The 26,193-nt window shown below is 40.4% G+C and overlaps 1 protein-coding gene across 15 annotated transcripts in view; it reads left to right on the forward strand.

The window, feature by feature from the left end:
* Positions 1–22,167, forward strand: part of SEMA6D (semaphorin 6D) — a 224,049-nt gene extending 201,882 nt beyond the window's left edge. For 4 of the 15 annotated variants that reach the window (XM_075764187.1, XM_075764188.1, XM_075764185.1 and 1 more), the window contains 18 exons: positions 9,427–9,583; positions 9,949–10,060; positions 10,655–10,715; positions 10,830–10,892; positions 10,983–11,084; positions 11,305–11,395; positions 11,673–11,792; positions 12,242–12,330; positions 13,088–13,305; positions 13,414–13,545; positions 13,742–13,897; positions 13,981–14,154; positions 14,903–15,043; positions 15,145–15,222; positions 16,032–16,123; positions 16,468–16,524; positions 18,341–18,508; positions 20,639–22,167. In XM_075764187.1, coding sequence (XP_075620302.1) covers positions 9,475–9,583; positions 9,949–10,060; positions 10,655–10,715; positions 10,830–10,892; positions 10,983–11,084; positions 11,305–11,395; positions 11,673–11,792; positions 12,242–12,330; positions 13,088–13,305; positions 13,414–13,545; positions 13,742–13,897; positions 13,981–14,154; positions 14,903–15,043; positions 15,145–15,222; positions 16,032–16,123; positions 16,468–16,524; positions 18,341–18,508; positions 20,639–21,942 — 3,267 coding nt within the window. In that variant the 5' untranslated portion in view covers positions 9,427–9,474 and the 3' untranslated portion in view covers positions 21,943–22,167. Of the gene's footprint in view, positions 1–7,790; positions 7,900–9,426; positions 9,584–9,948; positions 10,061–10,654; positions 10,716–10,829; positions 10,893–10,982; positions 11,085–11,304; positions 11,396–11,672; positions 11,793–12,241; positions 12,331–13,087; positions 13,306–13,413; positions 13,546–13,741; positions 13,898–13,980; positions 14,155–14,902; positions 15,044–15,144; positions 15,223–16,031; positions 16,124–16,467; positions 16,525–18,340; positions 18,509–20,638 lie in introns of those variants that run through there. The other 11 variants (XM_075764192.1, XM_075764193.1, XM_075764191.1 and 8 more) reach the window with 9 other exon arrangements.
* Positions 22,168–26,193: the final 4,026 nt, after the last annotated feature.

The following is a 26,193-nucleotide window of genomic DNA, read 5'->3' on the forward strand; positions in this document are numbered from 1 at the left end:
AAAGGTCACATCCATGGCTTCTCTGTGGCTCACTAGTCAAAATGCCAAAGTAGTGTGATGCAAGTACTTCCCTGCCTTAACAGGGTGAATGTTATCATGAGGTGATGTAGCCAAAGTAAAAGACAGAGGGGAGGGAGAGCTGGTGCCCAGCTTGGCTGTGTCCTGTTCGAAATGACTGCTGAGTGTGGGCTTTGCAGGTTGTGTTTGGCCTGCGGAAGGCAGGCAATTCTGTGATGCAGAGAATTCCCCAAACTGATGTGATGCAGCACAGGGACATGCCCAAGCTTGGGACTCAGAGCAGGATAGCCATGGCTGCACCGTGGCAACACCAATCCTGCCTCTAGCCCCAAACTGTCAATAGTATAGGTATGATTTAACCTAACTGCATTTGTATCCATTTAATAACTTCAGCAGACTGTAGGACAAGGAATCAGCTGGATCAAATCCTGCATTAACACATCTGATTTTTAAATAAATAAAAATAAATTTCTCACCGCTACCCCTCTGTGTTCCTGATAAGCCGGGTGCTCCCAGGAGACCCTCAGCACAGGTACCTCTCAAGACATACCTCTGCCCCTCTGACTGTCCCCAGGGTCTCACAGCATGAGCACCACTGTCTCTCCCTCTCCCCTGTGAATATGTATATACATACATTTACAAATAAACGCTCGGAGACTACAAAAGCAGTAAATGTAATAATGTGATCCAACTGTTCAGTGCTAGGCTAGAAAGAAGTGTTTTTCTGCCATTATGTGAAAATTTAGCGTGACTGGAACAGAGTCTGCATTTGATTAGGCAATTTAAGAAATGTAAGAGACTTCATACTGTAGGGCAGTGCAGCAAAACAATTGCTCAGAACATGTTCTAAAATTGCCTTGCCTTCACCATCAGATTTCCATGTGTTTCTGTACGACATCTCAAATGAAAATATGAGCGGTCACATGGCAAGTGACTGAATTTTGATATTATGGTAAATAAAGGCACCAGTTTAAACAATTATTCTAAATTCTGAGTAGCCTTTGAGATGGAAAAAACACAAAACCCTCCCTCTATTTACTTTCCAGCCTGGGAAAGACATTTCATAACATATCCTTTCATTGGCGTAGTTAATCTTTAATGCTTAACAAGTTAATAGTAATCGTTAACTTTGAGCTCCGGCTTCCTCCAGGTTTTCATGCCTGCGTTTTGTACGTGTGATTGATTGTGGCCAGGAAAGTGGCAGAGCACATGCTTTGCATATACAAATAGGTAACCGGGTGGCCAGCTACCAGATTTGTCCATGCAGAAAACCCAAGAGTAGTTAAAGCACATTGTTCCCCAGTCTCTATAGGCAGTATTCCTGTGGGCAAGGCTGGCTGACTGTTCCAGCTGCAAGAATGGCATACTGACAATACCAGCACAGTACTTGAGATACTCTGATGTGTTTCTTGCCAGTTGATAGTCTTCTCCTGTCTCTCCCCTCACATTTTCCAGCAGCCACTTACTTTCTCTTTGAAATGAGAGCAGTGGCATCCAGCAGCAGCAGCAGCTCAACCCAGCAGGCATAGTGTTGAGATGCTGGAGGGGTGCTTGTAGCATGGGAGAGCAGTGGGTGGGAAGAAGTCACTTTCTGGAGTGAGGTTGACCAGCCTGTTGAACAGCAGATGTGCCCTCTCCACAGTGCAATTCCCTTTTTTTACCTCAGCTGTCCTGCTGTTGGGGTGTATTCTTTCCCCCAAACCACCCTTCCATTTCAAAACATCCCATTCACTTCATCCTGTAGACAAACCCTGACCTCCTGGGCTCCAGCCAGGTCTAAAATGGGCACTGCTTATCTTGGGAATCGGGGCTGGAACACTCCTCAAGATGAAGGCTGCTTTCTCCACTGCTGGGAGACAGCAGGGCTCACAGACAGGAGACCCAGGGGTGCTGCCAGCAATTCCCTATGGCTGTGGCATCAGCTGGACTTGTGCAAGTTGTGCTGGAGACCTTCATTGTGTCTTCACCTGCAAATACTGGTTTATACCTGTCCCAGAGCTGCCTTATCAGATGATGCCTAATCATGCTGAAATGAGTGGCAGTTTTGCTATGTAAATCATCTGCTGTAGGCTTGCAGGAAGAATACTTCGCTTATGATGCTCACCCACGTTTGTAGCTAACCCTCCTAGAGGGAGGAAGAGGTAATACTTTGGTCTAGGCTTTAGGCTTTTGCTTGGGGCTAAGGGGGCCAGTTTGGTCATTTCCAAACCTACATCCAAGCCAATAAGTACTACTTTAAGTAATTAGATCTTCATGGTTTAAGAGTTCTCTCTAGTTTTCAGGATAAAAGTATTTCAGACTAAAAAACACTGTTGAAAAGCACCAGACACCTGTGACACAGCCGTGAACTGGGGGCACTTGGGAGTTCACCCTGATGAGCCCCAGCTGCTCCCCCCAGCAGGGTGGCATTGCTTTCCTTGGGTTGGGGTCAGGGCAGGAGCAGGAGCCTGTGCTGCCCGTGGCCAGGAATTAATGGAGGATCAGTGCTGAAAGTATAGAACAAACCCTGAACATCGCTATATTGACATTCTCTGCACCAGTCCTTGGACACTTTTACAAATAAATTTAGTATTTCCTAGGGCAGTCTCAGTTGGACACAAGCAGCTTGAATTAATAAAATGCAGGCCTGCTGAAACGGTGAATCCAGAGCGCTGCTTAAGTACCTTGCACTTTATCACTGATGGCTCAACCCCAGCAAACTTTCAAGGGGATCAAGTCCTGCAGGAGCTTTGTAAAACAGAGCAGATTTGACCATAGATGTGAACTGAAATCAAAGGTTGGTTTCAGCTGGAGGACTTTTGTATCACCCTGGTAAAGGAAGGTAGTTAACATTCACTCTCAAAAATTAACTTAAAATAAACATAATTGAAGCAATCACTTACAGTTTGCTCAGCATTTTATTTCCTTTCCTGCTGAAACTACCTTGTGTTCAAGTACATTTTTGATCACAGGAGAATTTAGCCCTCAAAGTGCATCTAATCAACCGCTAAACACTTGCATCATTAAAAGTCACCCTATCCATTTTGCAAACATTCTGTCAGCTCCTTCTAGAGCAAGAAGGGTGTGCTTTCTGTAACATTAAAAGCCTGCAAACAACTGAAGTGTAACTAGCAATACCATAAGCCAATTAAGATGAAAGCTGTGATACTCAGTGGTAGGGTTTCATCACTTTAATATTAAATTATCTTTTTTTACTTAGGCATAGATCAAGAGGTGTTAATGCAGAATCCTTAAAAGAAGTCAAGTATTATCTTAAAATAACAGACCTGTTATTTGCACTTTCATACTCAATTAATATCACGGCTCCAAATATCCTAAATTTTTTCTTCAGAGCTGCAGATTTTAAAGTTGTTACAGAAAGCAAGGGTGGTTACATACTGCAAGTTTAAATTTGAGTGTACCTTTATAGGACAGAAAGTTTTTCTTTTATATTTATTCATACAAAATCATGCTGTAAGTTTCTAAAAGGGACTACAAGAATTAAGTATGTTTCTTTTATTATAACCACAAATATTTTCCTGTGTTATTTGATAATTAGCTGAAACAATCTGTCAGCAAACTACACAGTATGGATTTATCACATCATAGACAATCTCTGAGATCTGAATGTACAGTAAACCCCTGTGTCAGGCATTGCCTTCAGGAACTTTACTGAAGTCAGCCTTCATTAGAAGAAATGCATTTTTACCAGAATGCTGTTTGAAAAAACGCTGGTCTTATATTTTGGCTTGGATGATACAAAAATGCTGCATTTTCATGTTTTGACTACCAAAACACACTTTGGCCTGGTGTCTTGTGTGTCGTCGTCCCCCCCCTCCCCTGCCACGTGGCTCTGCTGTAGAGTTATTTTCTATGCACAGCAGGGATAAGGTGCTATTCTGAGTGAATACTCTGGTGCATCCATGGTTGCCAGTGTGTGCATGTCTACAACAGGTCTAGGGCACCACTGAAGGCAGCCTGTACCACATTCATCGATTTTCTTCTAAATGTTTTATCTTCTGAAAAGATTGACCTGCTTGACAACTCAAAATTCAGCAACAACCTACCTTTGTGTACTATGTACTGGTGAAGTGCAGCTCCTGCACCAGGACCTTACTGGGATACTCTTCTCTCTGCGGCTGGCTCAAGAAGTTGAATTTCTCCCACCTGGTAGCAGTTATCATCAGCAAGTAAACTCATGTGCAAATCCTTAGCACCCTAAAGTAGAGTCATTGCCAATACGGCTTCTAACTTCATGAAGCCCAGAATTTGAACTATACCCTTTTCAACTAGTGTTTTTCAACCTGCAGTTAGTGAACTATAAGTGATTTGTACATCAAAAGATAAACCCTGAGGCTGGAGTAAACAATATTTTTAACCTTTTTACATTAGCCCTTTGCATCCAAAAAAAGGGGGGGGGGGAAGGAGTGGGTGCTAAACACAAGTAGTTTCCATTCAGAGACTAAGATAACATCTCTTTGGTTGCAAGTGAAATCTGTGACTTGCTCTAGCCCAGCCAACAGATCTTTCTTGTTTGAGTAGTCTTCTGGTTAAAGAACTTTGAAGCACTGATTTGGCCAACTGCTCAGAGCCCTGAAGCCACTGTCAAGGATATGCTGTGACCCTCACCAGGGGGTCGTCGCAAGGACCGAGATGAGTGGGCGTTGCTGAGTGTTGCACAGGATTTGCTTTGTGCTGTCAGAAAGAGGAACTGAAGTCTGAGCCGTAGGCCCCAAGAAACTTGTTGAACATCTGTGAACAAGCAGCATTAAAGGATTTTTTTTGTTTTGTTTTAATTTTTATCTTCTTAGAGTGGCTCAAAATTTCAGAAGGTACCATCTCAGAAATGCACTAGTTATTGCATTTGCACTAATTAGTGCCCTCAGGGAGCCATTTGCATGCAGGAAGGAACAGAGGACAATGGGATTTCCTGATCTGCCAAAGTCTAGTCATTTGGGATTGTGGGAAACCACATCTCATAAATTGACTAAGCTCAGCATATTACTAATCAATTCTGCCTGTCTCCCCCTCAACATTATGGTTAGCGCACACCTCCAGGCACAGAGGAGATCCTTGATCTCACCTAACAGCCTGATTTTGCCCTACATCTGGTGGAGAAGGAAGATGGTGCAGTCATTTAAGCCTTTTCATGTTACGTGACTGTTTTTCAGCTCTCATTGTTAAAACCCTTTTCTCCTCTGCCTCGCAAACTCTCCAAAAGTGAACTAACTTTTAGGATATATCTTTTGGTCTCATCTATCTTGAACTTCAGCCTGGATTTGCCATACCACACTCCTGTCTGCGCTATAGCATTTCGAGTAGTGTTTATTGTGTTAAGGAGAATTTTAAGAATTTATTTTTTTTTTTAGTGCATCAAAGATACTGCATCAGTCTGGTTTGAGACTATTTTATGTGTTGCTTCTCTCCAGCTGACTGAATGCCCTTTCCTTTCCCCCCTCCTCTTTTACGTGGCAGTGCACGGAAAGATGATTGATGGAGTGTCACCAGTGCGTTGTCAAAGTCTGGAGTAGATTAATGGGCAAGAAACACCAGCCTGTTCCCCTTCACATGCAATTGTTTGAAGGAGGGCTCATATTTTAACAGAAATGATATCCTGCTTCTCTGGATTCCCCCAATCAGGAATTGAAGGATGGGATTTGTATCCGAGATTGAAAGGTGCCAGCCACAAAGAGCCAGTTTATTACTTGGGACAACTGCCTGCCTTCCACTTGACCAACGGCACTCGCTCTGAGGCCTGTTGCAGTCAGGCTCCTCTCCTCTTTACTGGTGTGGACTTGTGCCCCCAGTTAACATTTACACCTCTATATGTTTGTATTTGCAGACAAAACTAGTTAGGCTTAGACCAAATGGCCAGAAGATCTCTGATCTGCTACTACCTTTTCCACCTGGGCGGGACTGGCCAATTTGCCTGTGCTGGCCATGTGTGACCCAGAGCAGCTCAGATCCTTTGAAAAGGCTTTTTTTGGTGTTTGGCCTTGGTCACAAATTCAGCCTTGATCTGTGTCTCAATTCCCCAGCTGCAAAACAGGGATAGCAATATGGTAATTTCCAAACATTGCACTTGCCGTGAATTGTTTCCTAGCAGAAATGCTAGGAATGCAGTTTATAAGAGAAATTAATCAAAGACTGGTCTGAATCCTGGCTGGGGAAAAAATAATCAGACCCAGAGTATGATTGTTTTCTGCATTTTCTTGAAGGTAGACATTGCCAGCATTTCATAATCAGCTATTCTGGTCCAAACAGATACTTCAGCCTTGTTATTTGTAGTCCTCAGTAGTGGCCTCTATTGAACAGCTGAATGTGGCAAGAATTGTCTTTCACACCAGCCTATCTGTGTCTGCCAGAAGCATACACCTGGCTGTCATAAACCCCAGTTCCAAGGGCTAGATGGAGCCCATTTTTTCTGATTATCCAGGGAACAGCTGTTCTTCCAAGTATATTCTCTTTTCAGTGGTTCCGATCTCAAGCCTGTGTCCAGCCAGCTAAAAGGTGCATTTAAGTGTATCTTAAAGCAGGTGCCTTTTCGTAGGTAGATAGAAATCAGAGCTACTGTTCATTTTCTTGTAATACGTTAACAAGCAAAATGAAAAGAAATCTGCACTTCTTACCTGTTTGGTAAGAAGTGATTACCTGTGGTTTGCTGATCCAGTCCAGCTCTCTGTCTGCTTTTCTCTCTTGTCATGGCAAAGGTCTGCGCTTCATGCAGATGTAGACATTTTCTTTGATAGAGACTTGTGACAGGTGATGTTTAGTTAAAAGAGATTGTTGAACATTATTCCCACCATTTATGTTCCCAGAGTTCATCTCTGGAGTATGTTGAGGGGCTCGGGGGTTTTTTGAGGAAGACATAAATGTCAGTTTGTTTCTGCTCTGGATGGAATCTCTAGGGAGACATGTCCTGTGGTTTTACATTTACAAAACTTGTTTTAGGGAGTATGATATACCCCCTGAAATTTGAATCTAATTGAGAGAACTGGTACTCTTCTTTGTTCACCTGGCATTATGGTCATTTCCTTTTTGGTTTTGTGACTGGTTTTAGGTCACAATTGTTGTGGCCAATAAACAGCAAATTGCCCTTGAATCCAGAAGACAGTGTCTGCCTTTGTAAGGCAGGTTACACTTAAGTTTCGTATTTGTTGCCCCAGTGAATAGACAGGATGCTAGAAGGAAAGAGAGGAAAAAAGAAACTTCCTAATGCATGCCCATGCTTGATACTGGCAGAACTTGTTCAGTTTGCAGGCTGTGCGCATTTTGCAGCCAGGCCAGGGTCTCCTTGAATCATGATGTGTGGGCCATGAACAGCCTCGTCTTCTATGCTAACTAAAGCCTACATGGCTGGGAGAGCTTCTTGCTCTTTGGCAATTTGTATTCATTTGTTCTCCAAGAAAATGAGGCTTCAGGGAGGACTTTTACTAAGCACCTTACAGATGTTAGTGTGCACTGACTCAATGTACAGTTTATGTGCCTCCCCTTTCTCTTCTTTCACTGGGGCAGCAGTGGGTTGGATATTTGGAGCCTGCTTTTCCTGAAAAAAAGACCAAAAAAAAAAGATTGTGTAACCATTAATGATTCGATACTGTGTCTGGGAGCCACTGTGCTGCAGGACTTTGCTCTAATGGTGCTTTCACAAGAAAGAACTAATTTGACTAACTTTATTAATTCCAGTTTGTTTTAAGTTTGCTCATTAGTAATTTAACGCAAGATGCTTCAGCTGAAGAGGCCATGTCAGGACAAGGAAGAGCAGAGGGAAAGTGCCAGGAATCATTAGTGTTTATTAACCACTGCACTCATCAATCTTGACTAAGAGCACAGCCCATTCGTTCTGGACTGGTGGACTGAGATACAGAAATATCATTAACACTGGAAAATGCTGCTTTTCAGGTCAGTCCATAATGGACATGCATTCAGATGACACCCCCACCCCCATCACCAAATATTATCAGCTCTTCCGTTGGTCTCTTCACAGTCCAGCCTGAACCTACAGAGCTCAGCAGCCTTGTGGAAGGAAGAAGCCCTGCCCCTAGCCAGCTGTAGTATCAATTAACAAATACAGTATTTTCATCCCCAGTAAACATTACTGAAAGGTTAAGTGTTGTTATGAAGGGGTTTTTTTAATTGCTTTTCAAATTATTAAATGATTAATACTTACGTGCTTTGCTGGATCAGGCCTGGCACTTTGTACTGGCAACGTGCACATCTCACAGCAATTCTTGAAAGATTAAAATGGAAAGGATTCTATTTTTCTGTTTAGACAAAGACTTTAATAACCGATTTCAGCAACTGTGAGGCATTGAGCTGGTGACTCAAAGCTCTGACCTGTGAATCGGGGCTGAATGAATGCCTCCAGAAGGTTGGAGGAGGGAATAGTACTACATTTGCCAGGTTTCTAATGAGAAATATGACCCCTGCCCAGACCACTTGTGGTCATTAAGGATTGCATTTCACTTTGAGATGTGTTTTCTACCCAAATTGCAACTTGAGTAGTTACATTCTGCTCACTAAAATATCCCTGCGGTTTAATTGGAGAAGTTATGTTTCCCTTCCCCTCTTAAAAGCTTTGTTGTATAACGCTGTGGTGCTATCATAATATGTGCTGTATAATCTGTAGAGCGCACACACACACACAAAACCGCACCATCAGAGTCTCTGAAGTAGCTGGCTTTCTACAGTAACAAATAGAATTAGGGTGAAAGCAGCATCTGGGGACCCCAGTTCCACATTGAGTCTCCTGCCGCCCTTGCGAAGCATGTCACAAGCACTGTCACACGGCAGAGGCAGCATTTTTGCATTTACTTTGCACATGTGTAAATCACTGCACAAGGCAAAGCATCAAGTATGTGGTCTTGGACATAAGGTCTTTCGCAATGAGCATGCTAGGCTTAGTATTATGATGGCACAGCCTGGAAACAAGCAATAATTTTAAAATGTGGCATGGATGTTCAGACAGATTGTGTGTGTCATGACTTTTTGTGGATAAGATTTAGGTATTTTGTGGGGAAAGGGTTTTATTGGATGACATTCAGTGATAGAGGGGATGGAAAGAGATTGCAGTTTAATTAAAATTCTAATCCCAAGTTTGACAATTTTTCTTGCCAGGTCAGCAGCCTGCATGTTCTGTTTGTGTTTCCCGTGAATTAAATGGGCTGACAGTTGTCAGCTTCTTCAGAAATGCCTGTAAATCCAGCTAAAAATTAACAAACATCAATATGTTTCAGTGCAGCTTTGAGTAGGGATATGTCACGCAGCAGTTTTCCATCTATGTACATATGGGAGCCTTTCACAAGCACCAGTTTAGTCCACTGCTGCCAGTGCTCAAATACAAATGGAAAAAACCCTTTTCCTTCAGTAGGAAGTCACGGTTACTGTCCTGTGCTGCTGAAATCTCACTGGCATGTTCCTGTTTTCCAGGTAGTTAAACAGCGTTGCCACAAAGGTAGTACTCATCTTTCACCAGCCATGAGGCTTCCTCTGCTTTGTGCCTCCGTGATGCTAATGAGTCTGTCCCAGTGCCGAGCTGTCAGCTTCCCTGAAGATGAGGACCCTATTAATGTTGTTGACTACCACTGTAAGTAATCTGCAAATGGTGCTAACCGCTAGGGAAAAAGTTTTAATGTGGGGTTTTTTTTTCCCTTGAGAAGTTTAAAAAAAAAAAGTCTGTTTTCTTTCAAATCGAAATGTGTTTACTGGCTTTGTATCTTTAATAGAACACTTAATCATTTTCTTAAAAAAGCAATCAGAAATACAGCAATAACTTCAGGAAAAAGAACATTTGCTGACATTAGCCATCTTTTTCTCATTTAAATTCAAGACATTCCTCAAGGAATTTAGTTTAAACCCTTCTACACCTAGTATATACAGCTAATCAATGCCATATATTGATTCTTTAGCTCTATAATCCTGAGTGATGGTGTAGCCCATTTTTACTTGCAGATTCAAGGCAATATCCAGTATTTAGAGGACGCCCTTCAGGCAATGAATCTCAGCACAGACTGGACTTCCAACTGATGCTGAAAATTCAAGACACACTTTATATCGCTGGCAGGTAATTTTCCTCCACTCAGTTCATTAGATTAAAATTCTTTTCTCTTCTGGTTTTGCATTAATGTGTAAAATTCATTTAGAAAAATCTGCAGAATATGATAAAAATTAGAACTGGGGAGGACTTCCCAGAGAAATATACCGTATCTATGGCCAGTGCATGAAAATTGGATTTGAAGGCTGCAGTTACTGTAGTTATGCTAAAACCAATGATCAAATACTCTTTTCCCTCTTTTATATTACTGCCCTGATAAAACCCTCTCCTGATCATTTTAAACTTGGACTGACACGTCGGGGATGTAGGAAGTGAGGATAACACACTTGAATATTTACAGTCCAGATTAGTCTTCCACAGAATGGAAAGGCAGAGATGGATAGCTGGACACTGTAGGTGCTAAGGACTACACCAATAAAAATCAAATCCACCCCATGTTACCCCTGACCAACCTTCTCCGATTTGTATTAAACACCAAAAATCCATAAGCATTTCATAGAAGTTTCCGGTCTAACAAAACACTCTAAAAATAGATTTAGCTTATCAAAAATAAGGTCAATGAATTAATGTATTTACTTGTGTCTTTTTACTCTTTGCAAACAGGGACCAAGTTTACACTGTAAACTTAAATGAAGTTCCAAAATCGGAAGTTACTCCAAGCAAGGTGAGTAGATAAAGAAGTGCTGGCAAGGGAGAGTTATTTTCTTTGGTTTAAATTTTTTTAAGATTTTTTTTGTGGAAAGGAAACCAAATGTTCTTTTCTGGTTTGATTTAACAGAAATTAACATGGAGGTCAAGGCAGCAGGACAGAGAGAACTGTGCTATGAAAGGCAAACATAAAGTAAGTTTAGCACATACATTATAGAAAAACAACACTAGTGTTTATTATATATGTGAAGTCTGTGATTAATGCATCGTACTCTCTTTTCAGGATGAATGCCATAACTTCATTAAAGTCTTTGTTCCAAGAAATGATGAGATGGTGTTTGTCTGTGGAACAAATGCATTTAACCCTATGTGCAGATACTATCGGGTAAGAATATTGAAAATGTCATTAATCTGTTACTGGTTTTGCTTGCACTAATTATGCTATAGCAAATACATCCGGTGTGATTGGAGAGTGCTTCAAGGTGAAACAAAAACAGACAGAAGCCAATGTGCCGAATTAAGTTTTGTGGAAAGACCACGTTACGTTTTTGTGCCAGTGTACAAAATAGAAATGACACTATCACCCATTTATTTTTTTTCTCTAGCTGAATACCTTAGAGTATGATGGGGAGGAAATTAGTGGTTTGGCAAGATGCCCATTTGATGCCAGACAAACCAATGTCGCCCTCTTTGCTGGTAAGAACCTTTGCTTGTAATGACTCTAAATGATTAATGACACCAAAGGAGCCAGAGAGCTTTTAAAGCAAGCACAGGAAAGCTAAAGGTGTCATGGTGCCCCTGCTCTTAAATTTTTTAAAGGGCCTCCAAAGGATTAGAACCTGACCTGTTAATAAATAGGTTACAGCAATTTGGGGAAGAGTAGCAGTAAAGAAATGGAGAAAAGTACAGGCTAGTCAGAATTCTATAGATTATTGAAGGCCTCTTAATATCACGTTTTCAACTTCCGTTTTAGATGGAAAATTGTATTCAGCAACAGTAGCAGATTTCCTGGCAAGTGATGCTGTTATTTATCGCAGCATGGGGGATGGATCTGCCCTAAGAACAATAAAGTATGACTCCAAATGGATAAAAGGTAATTTGGGGAAGTATTTTCCCATACACATGGCAAATGTAATTTCAGTGACACAGAGGATTCACAGCCAGCGTGCTTTACACATATGCTACAATGTCAGCCTTTATGTGGCTTTCAATATAGTATGATTACTATAAAAAAGCAGTTTAATACAAATAAAGCAAAATTTTTTGTTAAAAACATCAATGAATCTGCAGTAACAAAATACCTTAGCTGAAATGCAATTTCTGTGAGGCCTTTTTACAGTCCATTACCCTACATTAAAGACTTCAAGTTCACTTAAGCTCCAGTGCACCCATATTTGAACATCCTGGAAAACCAGAGCTTATGTTAGCTGGAGGAGCTTATGTGAGCCTGTGGAGGAGCCGCTAAGTCACACAGCGCAGTAGGTGTCGTATGCCGATTGAGTATTTCTTTGAAGTAACCTTCTCCTTTGCTCTTTCTTACAGAACCACACTTCCTCCATGCCATAGAATACGGGAACTATGTTTATTTCTTCTTCCGAGAAATTGCTGTAGAGCACAATAATTTAGGCAAGGTAGGTATCGTCACAGCAAGCTGTCAAGTAGCCAGGAGTCATAGCAGAACGAGATCATCCGAAAACAGCATCAGTAACAGCCGCAGTTTACAATATGAAGTGGGGACTAGTACAAAGTTCGCACAGTTTTCCATCATTATAATTTACAGGGAGCAAAAAATAGAGAAATAGAACAGTGCATTCTTCATCCAAAAAGTTGTTTCTGTTCTCTCTGCCTTGCTGTGAGACAAGCTCGCTACAGGTATCTCTTAGTATTGCTGTTGCCTTAACACTTGTGGCAAGTAAAGGAAAATCTGAGGGGTTTTTCATGCTTATTAAAGAAACAAAAGAAAACAACACAAAAGAATAGTTTCAAAGAAGTTTCTCTGATGTCCCTGGATATTGAATAATTCAGTCATGCCAGTGCAGAGTATAATACTCATGCCTCACCATGGAAGGATATTCTATAATAAATTATTAAATCCTTTACACATGGTTAATTAAAGTCTTTAAATCTCACTAACAATATGATTTTAAAGGGAAAAGGGGTGGGGACAAGCTGCAGAGTTGCATTTGCTTGGTGATACATTAAAATGTCTGTACACTACAAGGTAAACACTGCTTTCATCTTTTCTGTGCAGATAAATGGCAGCTTCCTGTTAACAAAATTATCTTTGGTGGTTTATTACCAGCACAGAAACCAACACTGTTTTCCTTGCCTCTCTCAAGCCTCTCTCCCTTTTCCTTTTTTTTTTTTGTTTGTTTTTGCCCTTCACAGGCTGTGTATTCCCGTGTGGCACGGATATGCAAAAATGACATGGGGGGTTCCCAAAGAGTCCTGGAGAAGCATTGGACATCTTTTCTGAAAGCTCGGCTCAACTGCTCAGTTCCTGGGGATTCTTTCTTCTACTTTGATGTTCTGCAGTCTATCACAGACATAATAGAAATCAATGGAGTCCCCACAGTTGTCGGTGTATTCACCACACAGCTTAACAGGTGAGAGATGAGCAACCTTACATCAAAGGTAGTTCTCTGGTTCTCTCTTACACTAAGATTGGTGCCATTGTAGTCTGAGTTCGTGCAACTATTCTTCTAATTTTACAGCATCCCTGGTTCAGCAGTGTGTGCTTTCAGCATGGATGATATTGAGAAAGTCTTCAAAGGGAGGTTTAAAGAACAAAAGACTCCTGACTCTGTTTGGACAGCTGTACCTGAAGACAAAGTACCAAAGCCAAGGTAAAAGGTTCTTACTCATGATGCCATAATATTGTCCTTGTAAAGAGCTACCTTAAATCAGCTGCACTCTTCAGTGTCTTGTTGGTTGAAAACCAAAGCAGAGCTTTACACTTCAGCTGTAAGGATGCTCATTAGCAGGCTGCCTTCTCTCATTAACTAAAATACCAAGAGGAAAACAATGTTGTTCTCCTTTCAGACCTGGCTGCTGTGCAAAACACGGCCTAGCAGAGGCTTACAAAACCTCCATTGATTTCCCAGACGAAACGCTCTCCTTCATCAAATCTCATCCTTTGATGGATTCAGCCGTTCCTTCAGTCATTGAGGAGCCCTGGTTTACCAAAACACGTGTCAGGTATGACACCATTCAAATACAATGCATGTGAAAAAGAAAACAAGAAAACGCGCTGTTAATGATACACCTTTTGGTCTTGATAGATACCGATTGACAGCAATTGCTGTAGACCACGCTGCTGGACCTTACCAGAACTACACAGTCATATTTGTTGGCTCCGAAGCAGGAGTAGTACTTAAGATCTTGGCAAAGACCAGGCCTTTTTCTTTGAATGACAGCGTATTACTGGAAGAGATTGAAGCCTATAATCAAGCAAAGTAAGTATTACCAGAACACCTAAGCTCTTCATCTAGCCCTTGGTACCTGGCTAAAAAAAAGTCACTGTAAACGAAACTCGACTCATTATCACCAACATCACCACTTGTTTGTCATTTCACAGTGTTCCTCATGTTGAATAACCTGAAAATATTTGGTCACTTGCCATTTTGCATGGGTTGAGTGAACAGCCTAATTCCACTCTGGTGACGTCAATGATACAGTCTAATTCTTCCGCAAATAGATACACTTCTTCCTGAATACGAAACGTCAGAACTATCTGCTGCTGTTAAAAAGGAGTGATGTGAGCTTATCTTGAGGGTTTCTCAGGAGTGACCAATAATGTATAACCTTCATCTAATCATTTTAAACTTGTTTATTCTGGTGCAAAGGATTTGTGAATGGAAGCGTTCCAATTAGACTCTACAGGCATCCAATACAACACTCCTGTTCTGCTCTGTCAAGATATTTATGCTGAGAGAATAAAGAAAATGGATTTGGGTTTTTTTCCTACATAGTTCAGCGAAATTGTCACCTAGCTGTAAATAAGAGCCAGAAGCTGGCATTTGATAACCCATAGGTTCGTTTAGAAATCATTCAGCAAAGACTAGTAAGTTACATTTATATACATAAAAGGTCTCTTTTCAGTATCTACAAAGACAGTACATAAATAAAATGTTTGCAGTGTAAGCAAAGCACAAAGTACTACAGTTACTCAAATAATAGCCTCCCATTATTTTTGCTTAACAGGTGTAATGCTGAGAGCGAGGAGGACAGAAGAGTCATTTCCCTTCAGCTGGATAGAGACCACCATGCTCTGTTCGTAGCGTTCTCCAGCTGCGTCATTAGAATTCCTCTGAGTCGGTGTGAGCGTCACGGGTCATGTAAAAAGTACGGCCCCGTTCCTGAACTCCCCCTTAAAGAAAGGGCACCAACATCTCTTGGGAAGGAAGTAAAAAATGCATGATTTTTTGGGGTTTTTCTCTTGCAAGGGCATGTATTGCTTCACGAGACCCATACTGTGGCTGGTTAGACCACGAGGCATGTGGAAGAGTGACACCAGGCATGCTGTAAGTACTGCTTTTCAGATTAGCCCAACATCTCTACATATGCTTTATAGACCACATGAGCTCATATCCTGCGCCTGTTCCCTTGCACTCAATTAATAAATCTCCATGGTTTTAGGGATGGTTTTTTAGTGTACTGTATATGTAAGAGAACAGGATGCTAAAGTCTGACCTAATTCTGCAATCTCTAGGTGAAGACTTGCTTTCAGTGGGAGTTTTATATGTGTGGGGGAGGACAAGCAGACCTGTAGGAAGAGCAGTTGGAAGCAGGAAGGCAAGAAATTGCTGCCTGCAAACTTGAGCAGCTTGGAGAGGACAGTACACAGTATCCCCTCCCAGGCCATGCTCACAGCCGGGGCACAGTCAATTGCAAATATGAAAGCACAAGATTCACAGTGGGAAAAGAGTAAGATTTTACCTCCACGCTGGAGCTGGGGTGTGATGCATGTGCATACCAAAGGCATTTTGCACAAATCAAGTCTGTAATATGCAGTGCATTAGCAGTGGTATCTTAAAAAGAGACCTTTGTAGCAGGTCAGTGCAAACTTTAGCATAATTGGATAGTTGTATGTAAACCCAGGAGCACACCCAGTTTAGAAGATATGATGAAGTTGCTGAAAAAAGGGATTTTTTTTTGCCTATTTCCTGGCATAAGCACATATATAGAGTTTTAAAGCCTGGTTATAACTAACTTGCACATTTTTTAAAACAATTTTTTTGGGCCATCCACTCGCTCTTGTATATGTTTCCATTTGCTGCTTCCAGAAAAAGAAAATCACCATTTGTTTCCCTACTAATACTGTTAATTGCAGGTTCTCTTTGTTTGTTTCATACAACCACAGCACCGGAGGATACGTACAAGATGTCGAATACGGCAACACAGCGCAGCTTGGGGACTGCCATGGTAAGGCATAGTCATTGCTGCTCATCTGAAACGTCTCAACAGTAGTCTGTGGCCATACCTCACTATGGATGTTAAATTTATGATGAGCTTTTCAGTAACATGATGAACACATCACCAGGCATTACTGTGGATGTTCACAAAGCTGAGCTTTTTGGTCCTGGGTGGCAGAGTTTTGTCTTTCCTTCACCAGTTTACAACTATTTGGGGTCTACAGCAAAGTATTGAAGAATTTAATTTTTGTGAGCAGTAATATTTTAGGTTTTATTTTTCATTACTCAGGTTTGAGATCTTTTGCTTTCTTTTTGTTACTTTTTACTGATTACTTGTTCCTTTAATTCTTTTAGAAATTTTGCCTACTACAGCTACACCAGATTACAAAATATTTGGCGACCCAACATCTGGTTAGTTTTTTTTAATTTTTTTGAATTAATGACCTTTACTTTCCTTCAGTTCAGCATTTTCAGCCCTTTTTTCCTTCCTTTTGCACAGTTGGCAATCCTCCATTTCTGTGCTTTTACTCATGTTCCCACTGATGGTAAAGATAGTCAGACTCTTCTCACTCAGCACTTCACCCTGTGTAGCCGCATGTTAACAGCTCATTATTTATTGAGACATCTTTTATTAAAGAGCCTGATTAACATAGATGACATCTTCATGCACGAAAGTCCACTAAGCTTTACTCTTTATCCCCAGCCATGCGTTTGTGAATGCCCCTGTCGGTCATCTCTAGTAGATGAATGGCAGAATTTCATCATCTTCCTCCTTACCTCTCCTTTCCTCTTTTCCTTCTTTCCCAGCAAGCTTTTTGCACAAATACACATTTTCTAAAATGTGTATTTTTATATTTTTGAAATGTTTTTAGTAGTTTGTATTAATGAAAAAATTTAACATCACAAACTGTGTAGCTGAATGAGGACTTGTGTAGACAAAGGTGGCTTAGAAAAAAACTTTATGCGTTGTTGTCAGATGGACTTTCACATCCTTTTCTCCTTCAGTGATTTTTCTAATAGTGTTTTCACTGTCAGCCCCTGGTGTTCAGGGAGACACGACCCAGTGCGCCTCTTTTGAACTCAGAAGCAGAACCTGTGTTGACTTCAACAGGAGCAAGACTTATTTTCCAGTCTTAGCTCCCAGAACTTGGTCTCTGCTTTCAAACTGAGGGCACCTTTCTGACTGAAAATTTGAACATAATCCATTTGTATGTTAAATTTGTAAGAGTGCAACAAGAACAAGAACATTATTTTGTGTTTTGGTTTCTGATATTTGCACTTCTATAACTTGACGAGAAGTAATGTTTGAGACAAATATTTACCCATAATGTAAGTTAGAGACTCACTTAAGAAAGCAAAACAGACCACAGCTGTGTTACATGGAAATGCTACCTTGCTTGCATGAGTGTTTATCAACTGAATTTTCAAAGTGATATTTTAGGACACAGATACAACTGAACCTTATTTTCAGGTCCTGAATGTGCTTTCAAAGTCATATTTCAAGCCATAGACGTTAATGCCTAAACCTACTGGGACAGTGAACACAAAATACTTGAGTGTGCAAAGTAGACTTTGGATTGTAAACCCAGTTTGGTGTGTTTCCTCCTCTTGCGTATTTTCAAGTAGGTTATAGTGGTTCTGTTCAGCAAATGTACTACAGAGGAGCCAGAATCTATGCAACAGTGTTCCTTAGGAACCATTACAAAATAGAGGTTAAAAACATTTCTTTCGTCCCCACCTGTAGAAATGGCTCATTCAGCAGTTCCTGTTATACCATAGTAGCACTAATGGAGCTGATCTGGTTTCTCAAGCGTAACCTGTCATGAGTGTGTATCTTTCCAAGTAACTTGTTTTTTTTCTGAAGATGTTTAAAAGGCAGCCAAGTATGTTGTCTCCAGTGAAGAATATAGCAATTAAGTAAAATAAGTTGTGCTTTTCACCTCCACCAGTTGCTTACTTCAACTTTTGCACTGCTTTCATGTTTGACTTCTCTGGCTTTTTGGCTAGCGGCTGTTGATGTTTGAATGTATTATTTTTGTACTTAAAGTTTTGAACCAATTGATTTTAATCAGCCCTCTGTACTTCCGCAGAGTGTAGGGAGTCACACTTTGCTCTGACGTGTAATTCCCGTTAAATACTGTCTCCAGCTATAGCTTAGATGTGCCATGAAACAGTGAGGAAAGCCTGACTGTAATACACATTAATAAAAATCTGTTTGCCACCACAGACATGGAGTTCTCCTCAGCTTCCATTACCACAATGGCAAGTATCCCAGTTATATCACCTAAAGTGATTGGTTCCTGGAAACCTAAAGTGACTGGCTCTCGGAAATTTGTAGTTCAAGATGACCCAAACACTTCTGATTATTCTGATCCATTATCAGGTGTCCCAAAGGGTAAGGCCTTACCAGGGAATACATTGCAGCTGAATGGAAACCTGATAGTCTCAGCATTGTCTAAGGCTTAAATGTAACAGCCATGATTCTTGGCCTATATTTTACACCCATTTCCTGTAAATATGCAGACAGTGCAATCATGTTTTTCGTACCTACTTATCTGGTGTACAAAGCGCTGCTTAGAGCTTATAATGGGAAACAGATAATAAGCTCAGCCTTTTATTCCTGGAGTGGTCCAAAGCTCCCATTAAAATCAGTTGGAGTTCTAGGTACATTAAAAAAAATTACATTCAAGACTTATCCGCACCTCTGGTGGTTGTTTTCAAACCAGGCTAGTTTGGGTAAGACTATTAGTCCTTTTGAATAGTTGCTTACAAGAGCTTAATGGGGTGGTTTTTTCCGTTTGGTTTGGGGGCATTGGGTTTTTTTGGGAGGAGGTGGAGAGTGGGAATAGAAAACCACAGCTCCATGACAGATCCATGCCTTAAATAGGACATATCCCAAACTCTGCCTGCCTGCAGCATGTTTCTGAAGAATGTGGATCAGATCTGAGTAAGGATGTGCTGAAGTTTTCTTCTGTGGGTACGAGCATCAGTTTACAGATGATCTCAGTACGTAGACACGCACAGGTTTCAAGCCAAGCACAAAAAGAAACATAGTCTGCATGTAATTCATCGTCCTGTAGCCATTCTTTCAGCTAAGTGAACCTTTGATTAGGCTCATACAGCAACAAAGACTTTAATTCAGTAGGACTATTGCAGTCAACCAAAGAATCTAGAAGCTTCCGATCCCATAACCAAAACTTACTACAAGTCTTCATCAGTACACAGAATAGCCAGGTGACAGACATGTTTGCACAATTCTGTATTTACTGAAAATCTCACCAGCCAAAAACCATTCGTGTTTTATTACCATTCACCAAAACATATCAGGTTTCCTATCAGCCATTATGGCAGTACATTTGTCATTTTAATTTGGTTACAGTTATTTTCCATTTTGCTTTAAGTTTTTGTTATCATTTGCTCTTGATTCTGAATTACATTTTGTGTTACAGCTACTAGTGAACTTTACTCATGTTTTCTTTCTTCTTCTGCACAGTGCCATTAAAACCTATAACCCTGAACATTAACAATGTTCAAAGGCCTTGCCTCTAACAAAAGTGAATCTGTTCCATCCCTCTTGCTCTTTCATTTTAACATCCCTTGGGATAGTTAACAGAATTACTTCCATTAAAAACTAACGTTGTCTTAGCTGCAAGATGTCTGTGGTTGCTTTAAAAATCTCAAAAAACAAAGGGAGCTTCTTAATACACAAATAAAAAACTAATCCAGTATTCAATTTCTTGGTCTAAGCTAAGTTTTCTAAATTTTACCATTCTCTAATAACTTAACCTTGTGAGTTGTGGGGTTTTTTTAATATTATGCAAGTATTTATGTTCATTATTGACTAAAAAAAAAAAAAAAAGAAAAATTAGTGCTCTAATAGAATGACATAATCTTGAACTTCAAAAATTGTACACTTATATAATGCCAGCTGTGCCACTCCAAGGCTAGCAACCTATGGATGCATTAATTTACAAGTTTTGCAACGTATTACATTAATGCAGTTCTAACAATGCAGTATGTACGTTATACAGTTTTACACAACATTTGCATAATCCTGTCTTTCTTTTGATACTGATTTATGAGTTGGGCAGAAAATGGAGAGAGAAATCCATCCATGAGTTCTTAATTGCTGTCTGGCCTAGGAGCACCTTCTAACCTCAATTTTCCAGCAGAAATCATTAATGTTAATAACATACAGGCCCCTATTTGTGAACCTTAAAGGAAATTTTGGGACAAATTAAACTGAACATAATGTGAAGAGAGAAGCTTCGACAAGCATTCCTCGTTATCAAAGAAAACGGACAGTCTTCATTTAGACTGATCAATGTTCACACAGTCATTTTTATTTATAAAATTATTTGCATTCACCGGTGCTGTGGATCGCAGGATCCAACTGAGTCACACTAACACTAGACACAGGGCACTTACAAACACTTAATAGACACTTCCTCGAGGGAGGCTGCCTTCTGAAATGTATCTGTATGAAGTACATGTAGATTTACGATATACTGCATGTCTTTTGCAGGTGTAAGGTGGGAAGTACAATCAGGAGAGTCCAACCAAATGGTACATATGAATGTCCTAATCACTTGTGTCTTTGCCGCTTTTGTCCTGGGAGCCTTTATTGCGGGAGTGGCCGTTTACTGTTACCGGGATATATTTGTACGGAAATCCAGAAAAATACACAAAGATGCAGAATCGGCTCAGTCCTGTACTGACTCCAGTGGAAGCTTTGCTAAACTGAATGGGCTGTTTGATAGTCCCGTCAAGGAATATCAACAAAACATTGATTCACCCAAACTTTACACAAACCTGTTGACTAGCAGAAAGGAGTTGCCACCAAACGGTGATACGAAGTCCATGATGATGGACCACAGGGGCCAGCCTCCAGAATTAGCTGCGCTTCCAACTCCTGAATCTACACCAGTTCTTCAACAAAAGACTCTGCAGGCTATGAAGAGTCAGTCAGACAAAGCGCATAGTAACCTCAATGCTTCACGAAAGGAAACCCCGCTGAAAAGCCCTCAGTTTTTTCCTTCTAGTCCTCCACCCCACTCTCCTCTAAGTCACGGACATATTCCTAGTGCTATTGTTCTGCCCAATGCCACCCACGATTACAATACATCTTTCTCAAATTCTAATGCGCACAAGGCAGACAAAAAGATGCAACATATTGATCATCCACTTACAAAACCATCCAGCAAAAGAGACCACAGGAGGTCTGTTGATTCCAGGAACACCCTGAATGATTTTCTGAAACACTTAAATGAAACTACTAGTAATCCCAAAGCCATTATGGGAGATATTCAAGTGGCGCACCAGACTTTAATGCTGGATCCAATGGGAAATATGTCTGAGATCCCACCGAAGGTTCCCAACAGGGAGGCGTCTTTATACTCTCCTCCATCAACTCTTCCGAGAAACAGCCCCACAAAACGAGTGGATGTTCCTACCACTCCTGCAGTACCAATGACCTCTTTGGAAAGGCAGAGGGGTTATCACAAAAATTCTTCACAAAGGCATTCAATATCTGCCCTTCCTAAAAACTTAAACTCACCAAATGGTGTTTTATTATCCAGACAGCCTAGTATTAATCGTGGGGGGTACATGCCTCCCTCGGCAGGCACAAAGATGGACTACATGCAAGGGACGCCTGTCAGCGTTCACCTCCAGCCTTCCTTGTCCAGGCAAAGCAGTTACACGAGCAATGGCACCCTTCCTCGTACAGGAATAAAGCGGACACCCTCCTTAAAACCTGACGTGCCACCAAAACCCTCATTTGTTCCTCAAACAACTTCAGTCAGACCACTGAACAAATACAGTTACTAGGACATGGCTGTGCTAAAAATGAGTGTGGTGTTGACCTGTACAGGTTGTGGGATGATGTTGTGGTAGACACATAAGACAGAGACTCGCTTGTTGTTAAAGAGAACAAAGTGGCCAAAGAAACTGTCTTTACTTCAGCAACATCTGTGTCTTGCCACATGTAGCTATAGCAAGACTTCCTGTACTTGCTAAGAACAAACACAAAAAAAAAAAAAAAAACAAAGGAAAGTGCTGGTCATTACATTTCTTTTGTTTGGAGCTAAGGAGACATGTAGCACAACGGGGTGGGGGCTACTTTACTGTTCTAACTAGCTTAAAAAAAAAGTTCTTGGGAAAAAAAAATCAGTAAGCAAATACTTGAAAAATGGGTTCCATTTTAGACTGCCATTAAGCGTGGTCCTTCCCATTAAATGTGAACATTTTAATATGTATGCATTCACCTTGCCTCTTGCACAAATGTCAGAAAATGGTAATGTCTCAATGAATATCTGGGTTAATAATCAATTTGCTGGAATTCAGTCTCTGGCCCAACTGTAGCATTATTATTTTTTTTCTCTCCGTGTGTGGCATTTTGTTTGTGCCACAGATAAAGCTGTGCGTGTGTGTGGATGTGCGTGTGTACTGTACACACTAGGATGTACTTAGATTCCCATTGCATCTTCTATGCTGTGGAATTGTTTACATTGAGCATGACTGAACAAACAGATGACTCCTCTGCCTTCTGCAGCCCATTGGGTTCAGTTTGGGGACAGCTAAGGACAAACTGCACATCTCTGCCAGCCTTCTGAATGATACCGCCTTGATGAAATAGTCTTCTAGTGAAAGAGTGCAGATATGTTTAATTCTTCATAACTCTGTTGTGCTGCTATTGATTCAGAGCTGTGCATTTCAAATCTAGTGTTTTTGGGCTGGAACGGGGGAGTTTTACTGTGTTTCCACAGTGCCTCCATCCAGTACCTGGCCACTGTGAACTTGAGCCCCTGTACTTCTCATTGAGGGCAGCTATGAATAATCAATTCACTTGGCAAAGACCTGTGCAACTGGAGAAGGTTACGTTTTTGTTGCATTTAATAATGCCCTACACACTGATAGACTCTTGTCAATAAAAAAAAGAGGAAACATTAATTGGCCTGGCAGAAGCAGTCTGTGAAAACTCAACAGTAGTGCAATCAATTTGTTTTTGTTGTGTAATGTAAGGGGTTTTTTTTCCAAAGTCATGCAGGTAATGACAATATTCTGTAAATAATATGTGTGAGTTTACCTGAATCTGTGCATTTTGTGCCTTATTCATGCAAATGATAAAAGTACTAAAAAAAATATGAATCTGTCAAGTGTTCTCACTATAGGACATATCTCCTGAGTGCCAGTTGTAAAACCTCTCAACAGCACCCCCCAAAAAAAAAAAAGCTAAAAAGCAAGAATAATTAATGGTAACTAAAGGCAGCCTACAATCCAAGAAGACAGCAGCATTAAATCACCTTACCATGATAAACATTCCACTCCAGCTCTCCGAAGGATCAAACAGTTATAATGTGAAATCAAATGAGGTTTCTAGGGTAATGGAACACCTGCTAAAGTTGTGTAAGCTATTTAGTAGGTTTTACAGTATCTACTTGCAGCTGATGTTCAACACAGATGGCTATTTTAGCTTGCAAACTACACACTACCACATTGTTTATTGAACATAACTATAGAAATAACTATGGCAGAGGAATATTCATGAATTAGCGGGACAAATAACTGCAGTGGGTTTCAGAGACGGTGGAGATTTATATTATGTGTTCAAAGGGGAGAAAAGGTTACTCACTGAAAACTGGATCTCTGTTACAGAACAAAGACTAGAAGTAGTTATTTTTTTCTTGTAAGGCTGTAAGAGACATTTATTTCCTGAGACCTCTGGATCCAAAAAATCAATGATCTCTCTTCCTAAACACTTCTGTCTTGCAACTAAAACACTACAGATTAATAACTATTAAAAAACGTACTCAGTTGTCAAAAGACACAAACTGATCCGAATTCACTTTACAAATATTAATTAATACAGACTTGTGTGAAACCGAAAGATAAATGTATGTGAACCCTGATAACCTCCTGTAACATTGTGCTGCCTTGTAGATGGTAATGTGAGTTCTCTCAGTATTTATGTTGAAATTTCTAACATTCAACCTAGTCCTTATTCTGTTAATTTAATAATAAAAGATGCTTTATCCATTTGTGCAAAGGTAAACGCAGATTGTATCTTTTTTAATGGTACGGCATAAAAAAAGTAACCCTTAAATGAAGCTGCTCTATACTATAGAGTACTTTAACATGTATAGATATCTTGTAAACTTGTATTGTGGATGTGTAAATAATACGTTCTTTGGGTTTTTAACACCGCATGTAAAGTCAAAATAAAATATTCCAATGTACTGAGTGGCTAATGTCATTATTAGTGAAGGCAGTGTTAGGTGCATTGTTGTTGGAATTGCAATAGAGGAAAACTCTGCTTGCCTGTAGTAGCTCTGTGAAGAAGGCACAGAGACATCCGCTCATCAGCCTGACAGAGGACTGGCAGGGGGTGACCGGCAACACACATCCGTGTCCTTCCATTTTCATCACAGCCACATGTTGACATGCATGTTCTTGAGGGAGAGTGAGTGTCTGCAGACAACTTTCAGCCTCCTGAGTTAAATATAAAACGTCAGACGGTAGTACAGAGTCAGGGTTGCCCATTTGGCACCCCAAGAAGATGCACCGAATTTGCAAATACATCGTATGTGCCCGTATGAAGCCTTTATTGGAGCTTGAGCCAAGTTTCAGCTAGGCTCTGGTTCCTGCAAACCTTTTTTGTTAAGGTTAGAAAAAAAATACCAAATTTTTTTTGTGCAAATACAGTACAGTTGTGAAAAAAGATAGTATGTTCCTGCTAAAATGTAGGCTACAAAAAGATAGAGATCATTCCTGGCAAAAGTAATTGCCAACTTTACAAAGCAGGACATTCCTGAATACTTACTAATGCTTAATAATTGAAATTCACATTTCAGGCAGACAGTAAAGCCTAACAGAAATATACATGCCATATATTCAGCAAGTGCCAACATCACACGTAATTTTAAAATATTCAGGGTAATTTAGTATCAAAAAACAAATATATTTTAATCAAAAGCTGATTTTAGATAATGGGTAAAAATTATTATGAGATTATGCCATCAAGGTATTAATCATTTGAAATTACTGTGCATGTTACAACAATACAATGGCACCTACTTGTATTTTACTAAAAAAAAATTCTAAAGGGAAAAGAATCATGGTGCTTAAAAATAAAAAAAATCCCAAAACTGTAATGGCTTATCCTGGTTTTGGCCGGAATAATTGTCTTCCTAGCAGCTGGTTAGTGCTGTGGTTTGGATTCAGGATGAGAATAATGTTGCTAACACACTGATGGTTTAGTTGTTGCCAAGCAGTCAAGGACTTTTCAGCTTCTTATACTGCCCTGCCAACTTGGGGTGAGGGTACATAGACAGGACAGCTGACCCAAACTGGCCACAGGACTGTTCCATATCATATGATGTCATGGTCTGTATATAACTGAGGATTGGCTGGGAGGTGGCACAGCTCAGGAACTAGCTGAGCATCTGCTCCAGGTGGTGAGCAAGTGTGCTGTGCATCACTTGTTTTGTATATATTATTATTATCATTATCAGCATCATCATCTTCCTTTTCTGTCCTATTAAACTGTCTTCATCTCAAACCATGAGTTTTCCCTTTTGTTTTCCAATTCTCTCCCCCATCCCACTGGCAGGGTGGGGGGGGCAGTCAGCAAGCAGCTGTGCGGTTGTTTTAGCTGCCAGCCAGGTTAAACCATGACATGGCTCAATATGTTTTTGGGTTTTTTTTGTTGGTGGGTTGGTTTTTTTTCCTGTAATGCAGAAGCAAATTTAGATTTCTTTTTATTGATGTGGGTTTTTTTCCTTTGCATGTCTTTCTTTATATATAAAATGAAGAGTCAAACACATAGAGCTGCCATATGCTGCAAGCCAGTGATGCTTTTCCACTTTAACTATGCCTTTGACGTGAAAGTGTCAGACGGTATGGCTAAAGGTGCTCCCTCTGTGACAGGGGAGTACCTTTTGAAGCACACCTACTTGAATACTTTTCAGCCAGGCATTAAGGGTCGTAATGAGAAATTACAAACAGTTAGTGGCATATAAATGTGCATCTACAACACAAAAGATGGAATAATTTTAGCCAGAAAATACCAGGATTTATTCT

Source organism: Balearica regulorum, chromosome 12 (genome assembly GCF_011004875.1).
Source record: "Balearica regulorum gibbericeps isolate bBalReg1 chromosome 12, bBalReg1.pri, whole genome shotgun sequence".
Lineage (NCBI taxonomy): Eukaryota > Metazoa > Chordata > Aves > Gruiformes > Gruidae > Balearica > Balearica regulorum.